The 21,435-nt window shown below is 50.8% G+C and overlaps 1 protein-coding gene across 1 annotated transcript; it reads left to right on the top strand.

The window, feature by feature from the left end:
* Positions 1 to 16,730: 16,730 nt before the first annotated feature.
* On the top strand, positions 16,731 to 21,186 carry GPR162 (G protein-coupled receptor 162). The gene is made up of 4 exons (XM_065408283.1): positions 16,731 to 17,597; positions 18,782 to 18,971; positions 20,257 to 20,408; positions 20,656 to 21,186. Exons 1-4 carry the CDS (start codon positions 16,731 to 16,733, stop codon positions 21,184 to 21,186), a joined length of 1,740 nt encoding a protein of 579 aa, XP_065264355.1.
* Positions 21,187 to 21,435: the final 249 nt, after the last annotated feature.

Here is a 21,435-nt window from a genome sequence, read left to right as displayed (position 1 = left end):
ACAGGTTTCCATTGTCTGCTCCAGTACCTCTGCTCCCTTGATTTGTTAGTATCCCCCAAACGGAGGGAGGGGAACAGGGCTCCCCAAAGCTTTGCAATTATCATTAGTGATGTCTCTTCTCTGGAACTTTAAGCCCCTCTCTATAGGGGTGTAGGAGCCTGTCATTCTGAGTACCCCTAAATCCCCTTTGCGTATATTTTTAAAGGAATCTCTGCTCCAGAGCTCTCAGCCCTTCTCTATAGGATTGCCAGCTCTCCTGTAGGTATGCCCCAGAGAGGCCTCTCTCTAGAGCTCTCCACTCACTCTTTTCTTGCTGTTCCTCTTGTTCACCATTAGAAAGTGCTCTGCTTTAAATCCCAAGGCAAGGGCTGGGCCTTGCATTGGAACAAATTTCTCAGTCATGGCTGTTAACTTTGTACCAGCTTAGCTGAGCCTAGAGGCGCTGAGTTCCAGAGGTCCTCAAGATACAGAGGACAAGAGAACTGGGAGGGCAAGGTCTGGTGGCAGAGGTAGAGCTTGCCTCAGGAGTAAATCAAGAGGGGAAAGAGGAGGAATATCAGCTCCCTTACTCATCACCCATTGACCAACTGGTCTCCAATTTTCTTTGCGCTGGACTCATGAGGTCCCTTCTCTGACCCCAACTTGCCAGAGGCCGTGTTCAGATTGGGAGGATCCATTTTGTACCTGTGCCCTAGTTTCACAGTCCACGGTGACCCTTGAAAGGCTAGCAAGGAACTGAATCATTCTCTGGCCAAGCCTGGGATTCCATCCAACAAAGCAACTCAGGGTGGGAACTCTTTGTGGCCTGAGAAGTGAATAAGAGTAGTGCTTGCATGGTGAGGGCTACACCACTGAGGGGGTCTCTGCACTAAGTAGAATTGTGGTGGGGGAAGGCCAGGGCCAGAGTCCAGCCCTGGCTGGGATGGTTTAGAGAACAGAGAGGAGTTAAGGGACCTTCCACCCCTCCGGCAGGTTCTTTAGTGGGACAAGGGGCACAGCTGTTGTCCTGGCAAAGGAGAGGGAAGGAGAATGGAGAGAGGAGGTTGTTTCCTGACATCTGCAGCTCCTGCTCCACTAGGAAAACATAAAAGAGCTTCATGAATTACTGAGCAATCTCAGTCTTGGGCCTTGCCTGGTCATTTACACCTGTGCAAAGTGGAGATAAAACACTACCCCATCAAAACACTCCACATGCTCACACCACCAACTTTGCATGTGCCAGAATGTCGTAAGCAGTGTTCCCAAAAGCTGAGTCACCTGAAACCTCCATCTCCCCCTCCCACCCCCCTTACATCCCCGTGTCGCCTCTAGGACAACATAATGGCAGGTAGATTTCTGGACTGACAAATACAAGGTGATGCACATTGCAAGGAATAATCTGAACTCCCCCTACACCTTACTGGGTGCTACATTAACTGTAACCAATCAGGGAAAAGACTCATTCAGTATAGAGAGGAAATGAATGCTAAATAATGGATAGCAAGAGAAGGTAAATCAAGGGCTCCTATTTACTCTTTTTACTAATACAAGAACAAGAGGCTGTTCAATGAAATTGAAAGCAGAACACATTGAAAATTGCTAAAAGGAAATATTCTTTAACCATTACCCGACTTGTGGAACTCACTGCTCCAGGATATCACGGGGTCAAGAGCTACTAGGATTCAGAAAAGGATGAAAACATCCCCATCATTACATTAGACCAGGAGAAAAGCAGGAGGGAAGTACAGATCTGCCACATGTCATGTACACTCACGCATTTGTCAGGACTGTCGTACATTCCCCTATCTCAAGGAAAATGTCACACACATAATATGAGAAAAAGAGAGAGAAAGAGAAAATCTTTCTTTCATAAGGTACCCAGTTGTCTAAGAAAATGTGTGTTAGCCTGTAACCAAGCATATGCAAGTTTTAATTCTAACTCTTCCACTACCTGCTGTTAGTATTTCTGTGTGGGTCATAATAACCCATATTAATCAAGGCCTTGTGTCCTCTTACCTTATGCAGCTATCATTCATCCATTTTTTCAGATAAGAGAAATGAGTGGCTTCACTCAATCACTTCAGACAGAGCTGAGAATAAACTCTCAATCTTTAATACGACAGGCCCACATTATAGCTACACGGCCTTTTAGAAGTAACATGCCAAATCGCGTGCTTGTCTGTGCTATCTCTAACCATTACACCACACTCTGCTCACAGAGGCAGAAAGAGAACCCAGGAATCCTGATATTCAGCATCCTAGTGCTGTCTCACAATAGTTGTGTAATCCATTGCCAGAGTGTGTGTTGTAGGGAACCTCTGTGACCTGCTCCACAAAGAAGTTAATAGCCTGCTTCCATTAGCAGTTGTTCAAATAGCTGATAGCTGTGCTGGGGAGTGAAGGGTCATGGCTTCAAGGCCTATTGATGACTTTTGGCTATAGCTATACCTATGACCCTCTTTGAGTTAGTGTGGGAGCCCTGGAGAATTATTAAAATTATTTTATTTAGCAAAAGATTATATTGAGAGGTGAATTTGGACGTTGCATCAATATTTGTTGTATTTTTAATGTTTGTATAATTGTTAATAGGAGTTGTCCCTTTAAGAACAAGATGGGGCATTTCATAGTAGCATGTGTTTGAAGGAGATTGAGAGCAGTGTGTGGAAGATTTTGCCTGTGGGTACATCTACACTGCGATAATAACAGTGTGACACAATAACCTGTGGCACAGCCACAGCTGCCCGGGCCACCTGACTCAGGCGCACATGGCTCAAGTTGCAGAGCTATAAAACTACAGTGTAGATGTTTGGGCTCTGTCTGCAGCCCAGGCTCTGAGGCCTGGTCTACACTACGAGTTTAGGTCGACTTTAGCAGCGTTAAATCGAATTAAGCCTGGACACGTTCACACGACGAAGCCCTTTCTTTCGACTTCAAGGGCCCTTTAAACCGGTTTCTTTACTCCACCTCCGACGAGGGGATTAGCGATAAAATCGGCCTTAGCGGGTCGGAATTGGGGTAGTGTGGACGGAATTCGACGTTATTGGCCTCCGGGAGCTATCCCACAGTGCTTCATTGTGACCGCTCTGGACAGCACTCTCAACTCAGATGCACTGACCAGGTAGACAGGAAAAGCCCCGCGAACGTTTGAATTTCATTTCCTGTTTGCTCAGCGTGGAGAGCACAGGTGACCACGCAGAGCTCATCAGCACAGGTAACCGTGATGGAGTCCCAGGATCGCAAAAGAGCTCCATCATGGACCGAACGGGAGGTACGGGATCTGCTCGCCATATGGGGAGATGAATCAGTGTTAGCTGAACTCCGTAGCAGTAAACGAAAAGGCAAAATATTAGAAAAGGTCTCCAAGGCCATGAAGGACAGAGGCCATAACAGGGACGCACAGCAGTGCCGCGTGAAAATTAAGGAGCTAAGGCAAGCCTACCACAAAGCCAGAGAAGCAAACGGAAGGTCCGGGGCAGAGCTGCAAACATGCCGCTTCTACGCGGAGCTGCATGCCATTCTAGGGGGTGCAGCCACCACTACCCCAACCGTGTGCTATGACTCCGTCACTGGAGAAACACACAGGGAAGCGGGTTCGGGGTACGAGGAAGATGAGGATGGAGATAATGTAGATAGCTCACAGCAGCAAGGAAGCGGAGAAACCGGTTTCCCCAACAGCCAGGATATGTTTATCACCCTGGACCTGGAACCAGTAACCCCCGAACTCACCCAAGGCGTGCTCCGAGACCCTGAGGGCACACAGGGGACCTCTGGTGAGTGTACCTTTGTAAATATTACACATGGTTTAAAAGCAAGCGTGTTTAATGATTAATCATTAATTTGCCCTGGCAATCGTGGCCAGTACAGCTACTGGAAAAGTCTGTTAACGTGTATGGGGATGGAGCGGAACTCCTCCAGGGACATCTCCAGAAAGCTCTCCTTCATGTACTCCCAAAGCCTTTGCAAAAGGTTTCTGGGGAGGGCTGCCTTATCCCGTCCGCCATGGTAGGACACTTTACCACGCCAGGCCAGTAGCACGTAGTCTGGAATCATTGCATAACAAAGCATGGCAGCGTATGGTCCCGGTGTTTGCTGGCATGCAGACAACATCCATTCCTTATCGCTCTTTGTTATCCTCAGGAGAGTGATATCATTCACGGTCACCTGGTTGAAATGGGGCGATTTTATTAAGGGGACATTTTATTCAGAGGTGCCCGTTCCTGCTCTGCTGAACAGAAATGTTCCCCGCTGTTAGCCACGCGGTGGGGGGAGGGGTGAAGTGATCATCCCAGAAAATTGGGTGTGGGGGGGAGGGGGGTTAGTTGGGTTTGTGCTGCATGTTAACCCGGAAACCGCAGCCCCTCCTTTTACATTGCAAACCCATTTTAAATGGCCAACCCAATGGGTGCTTGATATGGGAAATGAGAGCGCTACTGTTTGAAACCATTCCCACATGTTAAGAAGGTTAAAAAAGCCAAAAGACTGTGGCTTACCATGGCTGCCTGCAAGCCGAAATCTGTTGCCTGGCACTGCGTGAGTGATCTCTCACACCAAACCGGCAGGCCCTCAATATAAGAGGAAAAATGCGACCTTGTAACGAAAGCACATGTGCTGTGTAATGTGAACAGCAAAATTTAACGTGAAAGAGTGTACCCATTGTTCTCTAAAATGTGTCTTTTTTAACCACCTCTCCCTTCTCCTCCACCAGCTGCAAATGTTTCTCCTTCACAGAGGCTAGTGAAGATTAGAAGGAGAAAACGGCGGACGCGGGATGATATGTTCACGGAGCTCCAGATGTCCTCCCACGCTGACAGAGCACAGCAGAATGCGTGGAGGCAGTCAATGTCAGACTACAGAAAAGCACAGTATGAACGAGAGGAGAGGTGGCGGGCTGAATCGCGGGATGAAAAGAGCAAGGGACGGGCTGAAGAGGATAGGTGGCGTCAGCTTGCAGACAGAAGGCAAGAGTCGATGCTCCGGCTGCTGGAGCATCAAACTGATATGCTCCAGTGTATGGTTGAGCTGCAGGAAAGGCAGCAGGAGCAGAGACCGCCGCTACAGCCCCTGTGTAACCAACAGCCCTCCTCCCCAAGTTCCATAGCCTCCTCACCCAGATGCCCAAGAACACGGTGGGGGGGCCTCCGGCCACCCAGTCACTCCACCCCAGATGATTGCCCGAGCATCAGAAGGCTGGCCTTCAATAAGAGTTAAAGTTTTAAACTGCAGTGTGTCCTTTTCCTTCCCTCCTCCCCCACCCATCCCGGGCTACCTTGGCAGTTATCCCCCTAGTTGTGTGATGAATTAATAAAGAATGCATAAATGTGAAGTAACAATGACTTTATTGCCTCTGCAAGCGGTGCTCGAAGGGGGGAGGGGAGGGTGGGGTGGTTGGTTTACAGGGAAGTAGAGTGAACCGGGTGGGGGGGGGCGGAGGGTTCATCAAGGAGAAACAAACAGAAGTTTCACACCGTGGCCTGGCCAGTCACAAAACTCGTTTTCAAAGCTTCTCTGATGCGCACCGCGCCCTGCTGTGCTCTTCTAACCGCCCTGGTGTCTGGCTGCGCGTAATCAGCGGCCAGGCAATTTGCCTCAAACTCCCACCCCGCCATAAATGTCTCCCCCTTACTCTCACAGATATTGTGGAGCGCACAGCAAGCAGCAATAACAATGGGGATATTCTTTTCGCTGAGGTCTGAGCAAGTCAGTAAGCTGCGCCAGCGCGCTTTTAAACGTCCAAATGCACATTCCACCACCATTCGGCACTTGCTCAGCCTGTAGTTGAACAGGTCCTGACTACTGTCCAGGCTGCCTGTGTACGGCTTCATGAGCCATGGCACTAAGGGGTAAGCTGGGTCCCCAAGGATCACGATAGGCATTTCAACATCCCCAATGGTTATTTTCTGGTCCGGGAAGAAAGTCCCTTCCTCCAGCTTTCGAAACAGACCAGAGTGCCTGAAGATGCGAGCATCATGTACCTTTCCCGGCCATCCCACGTTGATGTTGGTGAAACGTCCCTTGTGATCCACCAGGGCTTGCAGCAGCATTGAAAAGTACCCCTTGCGGTTTATGTACTCGGTGGCTTGGTGCTCCGGTGACAAGATAAGGATATGGGTTCCGTCTATCGCCCCACCGCAGTTTGGGAATCCCATTGCAGCAAAGCCATCCACTATGGCCTGCATGTTTCCCAGAGTCACTACCCTTGATATCACCAGGTCTTTGATTGCCCTGGCAACTTGGATCACAGCAGCCCCCACAGTAGATTTGCCCACTCCAAATTGATTCCCGACTGACCGGTAGCTGTCTGGCGCTGCAAGCTTCCACAGGGCTATCGCCACTCGCTTCTCAACTGTGAGGGCTGCTCTCATCCTGGTATTCTGGCACTTCAGGGCAGGGGAAAGCAAGTCACAAAGTTCCATGAAAGTGCCCTTACGCATGCAAAAGTTTCGCAGCCACTGGGAATCGTCCCACACCTGCAACACGATGCGGTCCCACCAGTCTGTGCTTGTTTCCCGGGCCCAGAATCGGCGTTCCACGGCATGAACCTGCCCCAGTAACACCATGATTTCCACATTGCTGGGGCCTGTGCCTTGTGAGAGGTCTATGTCCATGTCAATTTCCTCATCACTCTCGTTGCCGCACTGCAATCGCCTCCTCGGCTGGTCCTGGTTTTGCTTTGGCATGTCCTGGCTCTGCATATACTCCAGGACAATGCGCGTGCTGTTCATAGTGCTCATAATTGCCGCGGTGATCTGAGCGGGCTCCATGATCCCAGTGCTAGCTATGGCGTCTGGTCTGAAAAAAGGCGCGAAACTAGTATCTGTCGGACGGAGGGAGGGAGGGAGGGGCGAGTGACAACATGGCGTACAGGTACAGGAAATTAAAATCAACAAAGGTGGCTGTGCATCAGGGAGAAACACAAACAACTGTCACACAGAATGGCCCCCCCCAAAGATTGAACTCAAAACCCTGGGTTTAGCAGGCCGTTGATTTCGCGGAGGGAGGGGGAAGCAAATGAATACAGAACAAATATATTTTTTACATCTTAAGCTGGCAGACGACGGTGCAGCATGACTGATAGCCCTCGGCATCTTCTGGGTGCTTGGCAGAAAATACTGGGCGCTTGGCAGAAAATAGCATACTACGATTGATAGCCATCATCATCGTCAAGACTGTTCGCTAGGACTGAGCATGTCTGCCCAGGTGCCCCTGATCGACAGCGACTGCAATATGATGATGATGGATACCAGTCTTAATATACCATCTTCTACCAAAAGGCAAGGGGCTGCTGCTGTGTGCAATGCAGCCCCACGTCTGCCAGCACCCAGATCGCCCTCGGCCTCTTCTGGGTGCTTAGCAGAAAATACTGGGCGCTTGGCAGAAAATGGCATACTACGACTGATAGCCATCATCGTCATTGTGAAGGCAGCAGAATATGACTGGAGGGATGGGGGACTGGGGGACATACGGAGTTCCAGCCACTGCTGTACGACGACGACGGTTACCAGTCGTAATACGCCATCTACTGCCAAAAGGCAAGGGGCTGGTGCAATGCAGCCCCACGGCTGCCAGCACCCAGATCGCCGATGAAGGCTACCAGTCATGCTGCACCGTCTACCGCCAAAAGGCAGTTAGCTGCTGCTGCTGTGTAGCAATGCAGTACCACGTCTGCCGGCACCCAGATGACATATGGTGACGGTGAGCTGAGCTGAGCGGGCTCCATGCTTGCCGTGGTATGTTGTCTGCACAGGTAACCCAGGTAAAAAGGCGTGAATCTATTGTCTGCCGTTGCTCTGACGGAGGGGGAGGGGCCTGACGACATGTACCCAGAACCCCCCGTGACACTGTTTTGCATCATTCAGGCATTGGGATCTCAACCCAGAATTCCAATGGGCGGCGGAGACTGCGGGAACTGTGGGATAGCTACCCATAGTGCAATGCTCCGGAAGTCGACGCTAGCCTCGGTACTGTGGACGCGGTCCGCCGACTAGAGCACTTAGAGAATTTTATGTGGGGACACACACAATCGGCTGTATACAACCGATTTCTATAAAACCGGCTTCTATAAATTCGACCTAATTTCGTAGTGTAGACATACCCTGAGATCCCGCAAGAGAGAAGGGTTTCAGAGCTTGGGCTCCAGCCTGAATCTGAACATCAACATTGCAATTTTTAGCCCCGAGCACCAGCCCTCCAAGCCTGAATCAGCTGACCTGGGCACTGAGACCCTCAGGTTTTTTATCACAGTGCAGACATACCCTTTGTGTCAGTTCCCGAAAAGTCAGAACTAAGATGCTTCTTTTTCCAGAAAGCAAGCTTTATCCCTGAAAGTGTAACATGAACACTTACTGGGGGACTGGATGTCTCTAGGCATTGCTAATGAGCTACAGAGCCTTTTGCATCTAAATCATCAACTTGAACCCAGCCCAGCTCAGTAGGAATTAAGTTGTTCCTAACTAACAGATGTTTGGTGGCCCCTCTAGGAGATGAGTTTGAAGGAGCTGACTTCCAGCTCTCCTGTTACAAACTCAACTGGAGCTGGTCGGAAAAATGCTGATGAAATATTTTTTATCAGAATTTGCCAATTCATTGAAATCAAAACATTGTGTGGAGATGATTCAATTTTGGCCATGTTCCTCTGGAATCCAGGCAGGGTTCCGGCCTGCCAGCCAGGTCCCATTAGAAACCTGCCTATTTCCTGCCAGCTCACCTGCCTAGCTCCTTGGCAGCTCAGCCATCAGGCTGCTACAGAGCTCAGGGTTCCAGGGCAGCCTGCCAGGCACACTGCCTTGGAGTTGGAACTCCCTTCCCGTTCACAGAGCATTTTGAAATTGTGCGGTTCCATTCCAAATGGGAACAAAATCATACTTGGAAATATCAGAATTCTCCGTGAAACAGCATGACCTTTCCCTGCCCAGCTCTCCTTACCACTACGCTTTGCATTGATTAGCAGGCACAGCAGCAAGGCCAAAAGCTGCATGGACCATGAAATACTCATTACCCCTAGAGGAAGTTACCCCAGATGAGAGTTGAGGTAGGCTGGCAAGGCAGTGTGGGTGGAAAGCTTCCCCTGCTGATATCCTGTAGATAAACAGGCTTTCGTTCCACAGAACAGTCAAGCCAACACCTTTCACCAGCACTAAGCACACACATATTTTTATGATGAAGTATATGGTTATATGCAAATTATTTGAAATTATGCAAATTGTCTCATTAAAGAATTTTTTTAAATGTTACAAATAGATCTGCACACAAGTTGGCAACTATGGATACAAATCCTCCTAATTCAAGGCATAAACCAACCACTAAGTGACAGCAACTGGGAAAAAATTAATCCCAGGGGCAGGTTATTCCATAAATTGTCCCCGCAGGGTTTCTTGACCCTTCCTCTGAAGCATCTGCTACAGAACATTGTCAGAGACTGGACTAGATGGACCACTCTGGACTAATCCAGTCTGGCAATTCCTATGTCCCTAGAAATGACTAGAGCACAGTGGCCTTGTGGCCACTCTCACATTTTGGGAATGCCCCTAGCACATCCCTTTTGCCAATGCCAACTGAGAAAACCTGGTATCAAGCCAGGAACCAGGACAGACTCTTTGGAGTAAAGGGTAGGAATGAAGTGGGCCCTCTATCCCTGCTCATCTCACTCTGTCTATGTCTCTCTGCCTGACGTGAAGCCATTTTTACCTTGATATTGTCCTATATCTGCTCACGTCCTCTGAAATGGGCCACATTCCCAGGCGCTAATGAGATGCAAAAATGCCTTGATTGAGAGTGGATCTCTTTGGTTCTTATGAAATTACCAGCCCCGCCTCCCCTAACTTGCTGTTTCATCACTCTACACCACCAAGAGCCACAAGGTTCCACAGCACAGCAGATGGCTATATCTGGGACCCAACCCCTCCCCAGTCAGTCGAGCTCAGATGAAATCCCTTGGTGCCCTGGTCTCATGTCAGGCATGAGCACTGCATTTTGAATTAGCACAGCAAAGCTGGGAGGACCACAGGATCTCTATGTATCTTGAACCCTTGACTCCCATCCCATCCTTAGCCCAGATGGAGGAAGGATGTAGACATATAGGCCCTCATTAGATATGGGCGAATTATAGTTTTAAATTTAGTTCCAATATTAGCATGAGCATATAAACTAAAAGCATGGAACCAGAAAGAATGAGATCACGAGAAAGAAGAGTTGTGTTAAACTTGTAGGGACCCTTCAAAATACCAGTGTTATCTTTTTAAGGTTTGGTCTAAAGTAACAGAAATAAAACATGGTTAACTGGGTACCAGGTGACAGGTTTCAGTGATAGCCGTGTTAGTCTGTATCAGCAACAACAAAAACCGAGGAGTCCTTGTGGCACCTTAGAGACCAACAACTTTATTTGGGCATAAGCTTTCATGGGCTAAAACCCACTTCATCAGATGTATGAAGTGAAAGATACAGGAGCAGGTATAAATACACGAAAGGATGTGGGGTGCTTTACCAAGTGTTAAATCAGTCTAACAAGATAAATCAATTAACAGCAGGATACCAAGGGAAGAAAAATAACTTTTGAAGTGGTAAGAGAGTGGCCCACTACAGACAGTTGACAAAAAGGTGTGAGTAACAGTAGGGAGAAATTAGTATTGGGAAAATTAAGTTTAGGTTTTGTAATGACCCAACCACTCCTAGTCTTTATTCAGGCCTAATCTGATAGTGTCTAGTTTGCAAATTAATTCCAGTTCTGCAGCTTCACATTGGAGTCTGTTTTTGAATTTTTGTTGTTGAAGAATTGCCACTTTGAGGTCTGTTATTGAGTGACCAGTGAGATTGAAGTGTTCTCCTTCTGGATTTTGAATGTTATGATTCCTGATGTCAGATTTGTGTCCATTTATTCTTTTGCGTAGAGACTGTCCAGTTTGCCCAATGTACATGGCAGAGGGGCATTGCTGGCACATGATGGCATATATCACATTGGTAGATGTGCAGGTGAACAAGCCCCGGATGGTGTGGCTGATATGGTTGGGTCCTATGATGGTATCCCTTGAATAGATACGTGGACAGAGTTAGCACCGGGGTTTGTAGCAGGGTTTGGTTCCTGGGTTGGTGTTTTTGTTGTGTGGTGTGTAGTTGCTGATGAGTATTTGCTTCAGATTGGGGGGCTGTCTGTAAGAAAAGACTGGCTTGTCTCCCAAGGTCTGTGAGAGTGAGGGATCATCCTTCAGGATAGGTTGTAGATCCTTGATGATGCGTTGGAGATGTTTTAGTTGGGGGTTGTAGGTGACGGCTAGTGGCGTTCTGTTACTTTCTTTGTTGGGCCTGTCTTGTAGTAGGTGACTTCTCAGTACCCTTCTGGCTCTGTCAATCTGTTTCTTCACTTCACTAGGTGGGTATTGCAGTTTTAAGAACGCTTGATAGAAATTCTGTAGGTGTTTGTCTCTGTCTGGTATTTGTAGGAGATTCTGTAGGTGTTTGTCTCTGTCTATCTACCAGGTGTAGTAAATAACTGGCTATCTAAGACACTTCTTTATCTGGCCTTAGTTAAGGTCTGATAATTGGCAATGATTTCACTTGTTTGCTAAAGGGTATAAAAAAATAAACTCTTAAAAGGTTCATTGGTAATAGCTGCCTGGCCAAGTTGGAGCTGACCAATATGGGTCTAAACACCACTTGCTTTAGCCCATTTTAAAGTATCTTGATCAAATGCTTATCAATGTTTTGTTGCTGTTTGGATGTAATAAATTGCTTATTATTTAGGCTTTTGAGGCATATTTAGAGCAAATGTATAAATACAGTTCAGCCATTGGATTTAATAAAGGAATTTATGGTTAAATTGGTGTCTTGGAAATACCCTGCATAAATAATAATAATTCTAATAGAGGGAGATGCCAGCTTCTAAAAATAGCATACATGAGGACTCTGGCTGGTGCAGTCACCTCAGTAAGGGGCCCTCACATTGAGGAGGGAGTTGTGGGTGTCCATTGTCCTGGGAAAACCTTCTAGTCCCACTGGATTCAATGGGGCCTGGAGCTTCGCACTTCTGGTCTGAGAGGTGACATTGACTGGGCATTGCCCCAGTCCCCCTCTATCCCAGCATTCCCCATACCCCTGACCTGGAACCAGGCTGCTGAATGATGGTGGGGGAAGGCCCCAGACCAGCTGACTGACCCCACCATCCAGACTGGGATGCTTTGGCTGCACCTGGGAAATTACCTGCTGCTGACAGTGGGTGTCAGCAGTATTTGCAACTGAATGAGTGCTGAACCCAGCCTGTCCTTAGCTACCCTTACAGCTGAACCGTGCCCAGAACCAGCTCAGAAACCAGGGCTGGACCCTGCTCTGTAGCTGTAACACATACACCCCAGCCTATACACACATACACACCCCAGCCTGCCCTCTCCTGTCCACATGCCCCACTCACACCCAGTATACCCTCTGCCTCACACACACACCTGTCACCCACACAGGCCAGTCTTCCCTCTCCCTTACACACATGCACAGATCTCACACCTCTAATACACACCCGCCTACTCTCTCTGAGTACACACACAACTGACACTTGTAACGCATCAGCCTGTCTGCTCCGTAACCTAGACATGCCCTCACACCTGCAGGGCACACAGACACCAGCCTGGCCTCTCCCAGGCTAACGCGCACACACAGCACCCTACACACACACTCCTCCTACTCCCAACAGGAAACAAATCGCTCGGAAGCCCAGCAGAACAACACCCGCCTCGGGGAGTGCGGAGGGGAGGGACACACACACACACACACACACACACACACACTAATAGACGATCGATTCAGCCATTAAGCCTGGGCCCTTTATCTCCTCGCCCCGCCACCCGCCCCCCACTGCTGAGCACAAGAGATCCCAGCGCCATTGATCCGGAGCCAGCGCTCCGGGCTGCTCTCTGCTCCCTCCCTGCCTCTCTCCCTCCATCTCGCGCTCGCTTACTGTCACTCCGGCTGGCGGGGCCGATCCCCGCTGCCTGCGGCGCCCTGTGGCTGGGGCATGTGGGCTGAGGGAGCAAGGCGGGCGACGGCAGAGCCGCACGCACACACAAGCAGAGATGCTCCGGTCGCCATGGCAGCGCCAGCACCAGCGAGAGGTAAGATGGGTCCCTTCAGCTCCAGACGCCAGTGTATGGCCAGGGGGAGGGGGCTGGCCCTTCGCTGCATTTCGCCTTTTCCTACTTTCCCCATGTTTCGGCCTTCCCTCTTCTCTAGCGATCAATAAGTGTCGCCCCCCCCCCAACTCCCCCCTCTCCCCCGTCTCCCTCTCAGCCCATAGGGATGCATCTCCTGCCCTGGAGGTGACTGTCACCTCCACACACAGAGGCTTGTGCTCTAAGGCCTTATCACTCTTTTGGTCAGCATTCTGCTGGCCATGGGGCCCTCTGCACCTTGTCCCTATCCCTCTCTATCCTTCTTTCCCTGGCTCTTATTCTATTCAGCCACCACTTTTTCCTTCTTTTCCTTAGTGCTCCCCCCTGCGTCCCTCTGCCTTATGGCTTTGCCCCCTGCCCACACAGCAAGGCAAGGGGAAAAGGAAACCAGCTTGCCCTGTCCCCACACTGCTCCCTTCATCCCTTGCCCCCAGTACCCCTCCACTGCTTAGCAATAACCATGGCAACTTCTTTGTAACCCTTTCCAGTTTCTGTGCCTCGGACAGGAGACAAAAGAACAAGGTGGGTGGAAGAGGCCCTGCAGCTCCAGCCCTTGCACCTTTCCTCCCCTAGCCCAGGCAGCGCAGCCAGACAGATACTCCCCCTTGCTCCATCTCTGTTAGGCTTTAGGGCTCTCTCACTCGCTCTCTTTCCTTTTGGGTCATCTTCATCTCAGACCTTTTCCTCTTCTGCCTTTCCCTGAGTCACGAGTCCATGAGCTGAACTTCCCAGCTGGCAGGATGGATGGTGGGAGGGTGGCCTTTTGACAGGAAGCCCAGGCAGGCGAAGGGACAGGGGTAGGGATCTGCCAGCAGAAAGCTTCTGAGACCCAGACACCATGAGCCACCCACCCAGTGCCTGGGAGCAGATTTGGACCCCACGGAAAACAGGAGGGGTCCTGGCTGGTTTAGTGACAGGTGTGGGTGGGTGCGTGAGACAGTAGGGGCTGGGAATTCCCCCTCCAATACAATACTGTCTCCTTGGATTACTAGGGGGTCTTTAGTTTCATAACTGTCTCCAAAGGCCACAGGCCTAACTGCAAGGGTGATGGTATGTTAAAAAAAGCCCACAAAGTGGGGCAGAGTTGGGGCTCTTTAAATCTAGTCATGGAGGACAGGCTGGTCCAGTAACATGCCTCAGCCCCTTGGCAGAGTGAAAGGAGCTACAGGGCCTCAGATTGCAAGAGTGGAGGGTGAAACGTAAGGCTGAGGATAAAAAGAGAGGCTGCAGGTCAGGAATTGAGGAGCATCCGCAGAACTAAGAACTGGAAAAGCAGATCTGAATAGGTCAGGATTGAGAGGCATTGGCAGAGCTGTGTGGGGAGCCCAGCATTGCAATACCAGGGGGGTTGCAGGACAGGAGTGAGGGGCATTGGCAGGGCAATGTGGGAGGCCAGGCCTGGAATGGCACTGCAGGCGTTTGTGTGGGTCAGAATTGAGGGGCAGCAGCAGAGATGTGCAGATAATCCAGGACTGATATAGCTGTGGGTGCTGCAGGTCAGGATTGTGGTGCATCAGTAGAGCTGTGTATCAGGAGTCTAGGACTTGCATAGCAAGTGGATGCAGGTCAGGATTGAGGTGCACTAGCTGAGCTGTGTATATTGTCTTAGGACTTGAATTTAAGATGTGTGGGTCAAGATTTAAATGCATCATAAGAACTCTGTGAGGTGAACAGAGATGGTACAGTGGACTGTGGATTAAGATTTGGGGATATTGGCAGAGAAATAATGCGATCTAAGGACTGGAATAGCAGGGGGGCTGCAGGGCAGGACAGAGAGGCATTGGCAGGGCTTTGTGGGGAGCCCAGGGCTGGAATAGTATGAGGCTAGTGCAGAGCAGGACCGGGGGCCACCATAAGAGATATGCAGGGAACTAAGGATAGGAATAGCTGTGGGTCCTCCAGGTCAGGATTGAGGGCCATGAGTAGAGCTTTGTGTGAGGGTCCAGGCCTCCTGGAATAGCTAGTAATCAGAATTGAGGTGCCATGGCAGAAATGTGTTGGGCTAAGACTTGAACAGCAGGATGTCTGTGGGTCAGGAGGGCACTGGCATAGCTGGACCCAGAACTGGAATATTAGGGGGATGGGAGGATACATCTCAAATGAGGGGCATTAGCAAAGCTTTGGGTGGAGAACCCAAGTCTGAAATAGCATAGGTCCTGTGGATCACGACAGAAGTGCACCTGCAGAGATGTGAGGATCTGAGGCCTGAAATCCAGGAGGGAGAGGGTTTTTAAGACATACTTGAGGTGCTTTACAGCTTTGTACAAAAGAGTTCACAACTGGAAGCACAGGGCAGGGGCTTAGGGATCAGGAATGAGGTGTGTCAGCAGAAATGTTGTGTGTGGGGATCCAGTACCAGGATGGCAGGGGCTGAGGGATGCAGCAGGTCAGGAGTCAGCAGAACTGAGAGCGGGTACAGGGGAGCCAAACCTGGATCTACGGGGGCTGCAGGTCAGGACAGGCATGCATCTGGATAGTCTATTATCTAAAGTCACTGGGGAGAACCCTGCATAGCCTAGATCAGAATGCTCTATTTGTGTGTGTGAGTGTTGAGAGAGTTGGAGAGATGGATATATCTTAAATTGCCTTTTCTCTTTTCTCCCCCTTCTGCAGTGAATCTTGATCCCTGAATCTCCAAGGGAGTCTGAGAAAAGGATCTTCCCTTCTCACTGTCCCCCAGTTGTTCACTGGTTGAGCCCTGCACCTAGTCCAGAGGAGGGGGCTTGTAGGAACAGAACAAGCTCCGGGAGTGGCAGAAAGGACACTGTGCAGGCCTGGTGGTTGGGGCATCCTGGACAGATTAGATCATTGCCTCTCCTTCCCCCCACCCTTTTACAGCTTCAGCAGGGCTGGGGGGCAGAAATCATTAGCTCCCTGAGACTGTGGTGTTTGGTGACTGGGGGATTGTGCACTGTGCATGTGCCAACCCCACCATTACACCCACAGACTCTCTGAACCCCTCTGTTAGCCCCCTCACCAACCCTTAAGACACCAGAACTGAGATGCCAAGATCTGGCACATAGTTGCATCCCACTGAAATATCTGGACAGGTCTGAGCCCCAGAGACACCTGTTTGCCTTGGTGTAGCCCTCACAGGCCCCAGGAAAAAGCAGGTCTCACTCAGAGATGGGGCATATATGGATGGAGCATGAGGCAGGGGATCCATCTCGGAGGGAGTAAAGGGGGAGAGAGGATGAAACAGGGAGAAGAAATAAAAGAAAGCATGTGTGGGAGAGAGAGGGGAAGCTCTAACAAGTGATTGTGAGAAAGACAGAGAAAAGGAGGGAGACAGAAAGAAAAGAAAGAGAAAGGAAAGAGAACAAGGGAGCGAATAAGAATTGGAAGTGATCAAAAGAGTGAAAGAAACATAACAAGAGAGCAAAAGAGGGAAGGAGCGACGGATTGAAAGGGTTGCACAAAGAAAGGGATAGAGAAAAAGAGGGAGCTCTTCCCATATGCCCTGTAGCAATGTTTCTTGGTGACCCCTTCTGTGCATGCCGTTTGCTTCCTGTCTGGAGCAGATGATGTGAGAGTTGTCTGCCCCTGTACGGGGTCCCTGTGCTTGATCCTCCTACCCTGTCTCCAGCTCCCAAGGTGGGAGGCATGATGCATCGTGGCGGGGGCAGCAGCGTGGGTGACCTGTCAGAGTCGACCCTGCACAACAATTCATTGTGGTGGCTGGCATGTGGGCTGCTAGCCCTGCTGGCCAACTCCTGGATTATCCTGAGCATCACAGCTAAGCAGCAGAAGCACAAACCCCTGGAGCTGCTGCTGTGCTTCCTAGCTGGGACCCACATCCTCATGGCAGCTGTACCCCTCACCACCTACGCCGTGGTGCAGCTGCGGCGCGAGTCCTCCGATTATGACTGGAACGAGAGCATCTGCAAGGTCTTTGTCTCCACATACTATACCCTCGCCCTGGCCACCTGCTTCACAGTGGCTTCCTTGTCCTATCACCGTATGTGGATGGTGAGGTGGCCAGTAAACTACCGGCTGAGTAATGCCAAGAAGCAGGCTCTGCATGCAGTGATGGGCATCTGGATGGTATCATTCATCCTCTCCACTCTGCCCTCCATTGGCTGGCACAACAATGGTGAGCGCTATTATGCCCGTGGCTGCCAGTTCATCGTCAGCAAGATTGGGCTGGGATTTGGTGTCTGCTTCAGCCTCCTGCTCCTGGGAGGAATCGTCATGGGCTTGGTGTGTGTGGGCATCACCTTCTACCAGACCCTGTGGGCGCACCAAAGGCACCAGAGATGTCGTCACCGGCAGACAGAGGAAGCTTCCTCCTCCTTCCCCGCCTCAACACACAATACCTTCAATGTGCCGGCCATCGTTGTAGAGGATGTCAGGGGCAAGAGGAGGTCATCGCTGGATGGCTCGGAGTCAGCCAAGACCTCCATGCAGATGACCAACCTCATCAGCGCCATTGTCTTCCTGTATGACACACTCACCGGGGTACCCATCTTGGTAAGGAGCAGGCTGCCCCTTCTCCACCCCAGTAGGCCACCAACTCACTCCCCAATCCTCTTCTCAAGGGATTGGTGGGTGTGGCCAAGACAGGGTGGAGAATGTAGTAAAGAGGTCTCCAGCTCAGTGCGGTGCTCAGCTAGCCCCTTCAGTCTGCCCCACTGCAGGCTGCATTCTTTGGAGTGGTTTAGCCCTAGTCTGAGTGCCACTGGAGAAGGGATGTGGAAGCCCCTTTCTGTGTCCCTTTAGCTCCACACTGAGATCAGTGTACGATTAATCCAGCTTCCTTATTGCTTGAGACTTTAGATAAGAGACTCTCTCACCTGCCTTCCCTCCCCAAACAAGAGGTCTCTATATTTGGCCCTGTGTAGTTTCTAAAGGCATTCAGGGTGCAGGAATTTGCTTCTTCTGCAGCAGGAATATGTTTGCCTTATTCTCAAAATGGACAAGCTATTTTTTGCTCAAACTTTTTTTAAGAAGTGCTAACCCCACAATTGAAAGGCTTGCAAAGCTCTGAATTACCGAGACCAAGGGGCTGGAATAGAAACTGTGCTGCAAACTTAAAGGTGACCTGCACAGGAATAAATACCAGGGTTTGTGTCCATTGTTTGCTCATGTATAGATGATACAAAAGGCCTGAAAGTTGCTAGGGGGGTTGAAGGTTTGTTTTTGGGTTGGGTTGGTTTCTTCCATCTGAATGTATTTTCTTAGTAGAAATTCAGTTCTGGTCTATCCTGGAAGATTCTATGGACAGGTGACAAACTGCTGAAATTCACACAACTGAAAGGGAGCAATTAAGAGAAGGGAGTGTTTCAAATTCTGTGTTCTTTGTAGACACCTATTTAACTCCAGTGCATAATGAGCACTGTTGAGAAAGGATGGCTGTTATAGGGCTCACACCTTCAGTTAACGTGTGAGAGTGCAGAATAGGTGCTCTCAGAGCCCCCATGTCCTCCCGCAAACCCAGGGCAGCCCAGCCTTCACATTCATGACATCTGTAAGGGACAAAACAAGGAGGCTTTGAAAAAACAAAAACCCAAAACCAATTATTTTAAGAACCCTTTGCCAATCAGTCATTTGACTGCACAGTTCACTCTCATGCCGTCTGTCTCTTCCCCCTCTCTCTTTCTGTGACCATGTATGTCTCTCTCCCACTCACTGTCTGTTTCCTTCCTACCCCCAAGGTGGTGAGTTTTTTCAGCCTGCGCTACGATACCGCCCCCACCTGGATGGTGCTGGCAGTGCTCTGGTGCTCCATGGTGCAGACCTTGCTGCTCCCCTCCTTCATCTGGTCCTGTGAGCGCTACCGAGCTGATGTCCGCACCGTGTGGGAGCAGTGTGTCGCCATCATGACAGAGGAAGAAGGGGATGATGGTGAGCCCCCCCAATATTCCCACCATCTCCCTAATAACAAACCCTGCCCCTGGGACAGACAGCAAAGTGGGGAGCCTGGCAACACTGAGTGTCCGGCCAGAGTACTTTTGGCAGGGCTAGGATGTATTCAGGGTTGTAGCTGGGGTTCTACAAATGGGAAAGGGACAGCACCTTTTGTGGGGGCTGGAGCAATACATGCACCCTCCCACACTAACCAAAGGATGAACAGAATTACTCAGACACCCAAATTATGATGGTGGGGCAAGACACAGGATGTAAACCTCCAAATCACAGTGGGACCCTGTAGCAGGGTGGTTACCCCACTCCTGCCCAGAAGGGCTTAAAACAGCCCTGGGAGAGGGCTGTGGCAGGGGAAAAGCTGGGCTGATTGGGAAAGCAACCACAGCTGTAGCCAGTGCAATCAGGGCCCAGCCTGCCCTTATAAGAGGGCGGTGGGCCAGGAAGAAAAATATTTCTCTCTAGATTTCAGAGAGAGAAGGACCTGGCTGCCTGGGGAGCTGAGCAGGGTACCTAGGGTGGAGCAGTGCTGGGGAAGGGCAGAGGGAGCTGGGGAGCTCCAGCCTAGAAAAGCCCCACGCTGCAGGCCGAGTTAAGGGCCATGAGAGGGTAGTAGGGCTGCAGAGGGGCAGCCCAGGAATAGGCAGAGGCAGCTGATCCAACCCCCCTTGCCGATGATGAGTGGTTTACAGACTGCCGTCTGTCCCAGTGAGCGGGGGCTAAATGGAGACTGGCAGTAGCCACTGAGGCAAGGTGGGGATAGGGGATTGGGGGTTCCCTGGGGTGGGGAGACCCAGATTGTGGGTTTCTGCAGAGGGCAGAACCCCTGGGCAAAGGGCACTGGGGTCCAGAAGGGACACGGGGGCCAGCGGCAGGCGAGACACCGGTCTGCAGAGGGCGCTCTGGGCTGGAAAAGAGCTAATTCCCTGGACAACCAGCAGGAGGTGCCATGCTGGTGAGTCTCTGCCCTGCCACAGACCCCTCCTCCCCCCAACATTGTGATCCGAGCATCCATATTTCTCTCCGTTCTGGTGGCAAGACATTTGGGGATGTGAGCTGGGACAGGGTAGACCCAATACTCCCTAGACCAATGAGGAGGGGGATAACTGGAAAGAGGGGTTTGTCATGTGGGAAGAGGGCAGACAGCAGGAGCTATGGGACACATTGAAAACAAGGGCATGTGAAAGGAGGGTATGCAGGCTCCCTGAACATGCAGTGACAGGAGATTCCCAGCTGACAGTGTTGTGCACCATTTCTCCCCATCAAGATGGGGCCTGTGAGGATTACGGCGATGGGCGGATCTGTAAGGTGCGATTCGATGCCAACGGCGCTGCGGCTGTGAAACGGGATCCCAGGGACGTCAAGCTGCTGCCCATGAATCACATGCTGCTGCCCCACGACAGGGTGCACTATCTGCAGGTGAGTTGTAGGGACTGCAAGGGGCACCGTACCCTCCAGTCCCATCTCCCTTGTGTGTCGCACCCAGATATTCCCCTCCCTGGAACTCTATTGGGGTCTTAAGGGGTCACTAGCCTCCCATATGTGTATAACCCATGGATTCCCCTCTCTGAAACTCTTACCTTCTTTCACTCTATCTCTGAGGCTTTCCCCAAGCCTCGCAGTATCTCCCTTCCCCTCACCTTCATCTCCTCTTACCTTCTTTCAGGTCCCCATCTCCCGGAGAATGTCCCACGATGAGACTAACATCTTCTCCTCCCACCGTTCCACTCCATCCTTTCTTCACAAGTGGTCATCATCTGATGACATCCGAGTCGCCACTCCCCGCAAGCCTGGGGGCCCTGGCTTCCTTCCTCCTGAACTGCGTGACTACCACCACCGCCGGCGGCCCCCTGAAAATGAGCTAACAACTCTCCGGCAGTTTCTTGAGGGGGGGCTGCTCCCCAGAGGATCCAGCTCCAGCGCCTGCTTCTTCAGGGATGAGATCACCACATTCATCGACGAGACACCTCTACCCTCCCCAGCCTGCAGTCCACGCCACTCCCGCCTCCCACTCACATTGCGCCGGGACCGCCGCCTCTCCCTTGGGGGTGCTGAGGAGGAGGAAGAGGGCCCTGATCGGGCACGACGCTGCTCACTGTCTGGCAGTGAAGACTGGCATCTGCAGGACAGACAGCAGGCACATGAAAGGACCCTTGAAGCCTGTGAGGCACATACCTTCAGGGAGCTCAACCTATGAGATTGCATCAAAGACATACACTGCCACTGGGATTCTTAAATGAAACTTTCAATGTCCCCCTGCTCCTGGGACCCAGTGGATAATTTATGTTCTCATATTTCTCAACAGCTGGCAGAAACAAGGCACCCTCCATGTATGCTGCGGTGGTTGGGGGACAAGTGCAACAGGTCTGCACGAAGGAGCCAGGGACATGAGCAGCCTGTGCCTGCTCACAGGTTATAAATATGACTTGGGGGTTGCCCTCTGTTA

This window comes from Emys orbicularis, chromosome 1 (genome assembly GCF_028017835.1).
Source record: "Emys orbicularis isolate rEmyOrb1 chromosome 1, rEmyOrb1.hap1, whole genome shotgun sequence".
Taxonomy (NCBI): domain Eukaryota; kingdom Metazoa; phylum Chordata; order Testudines; family Emydidae; genus Emys; species Emys orbicularis.
Note: the sequence above shows the minus strand (reverse complement) of the source record. Positions and strands in the feature narration are given on the sequence as shown.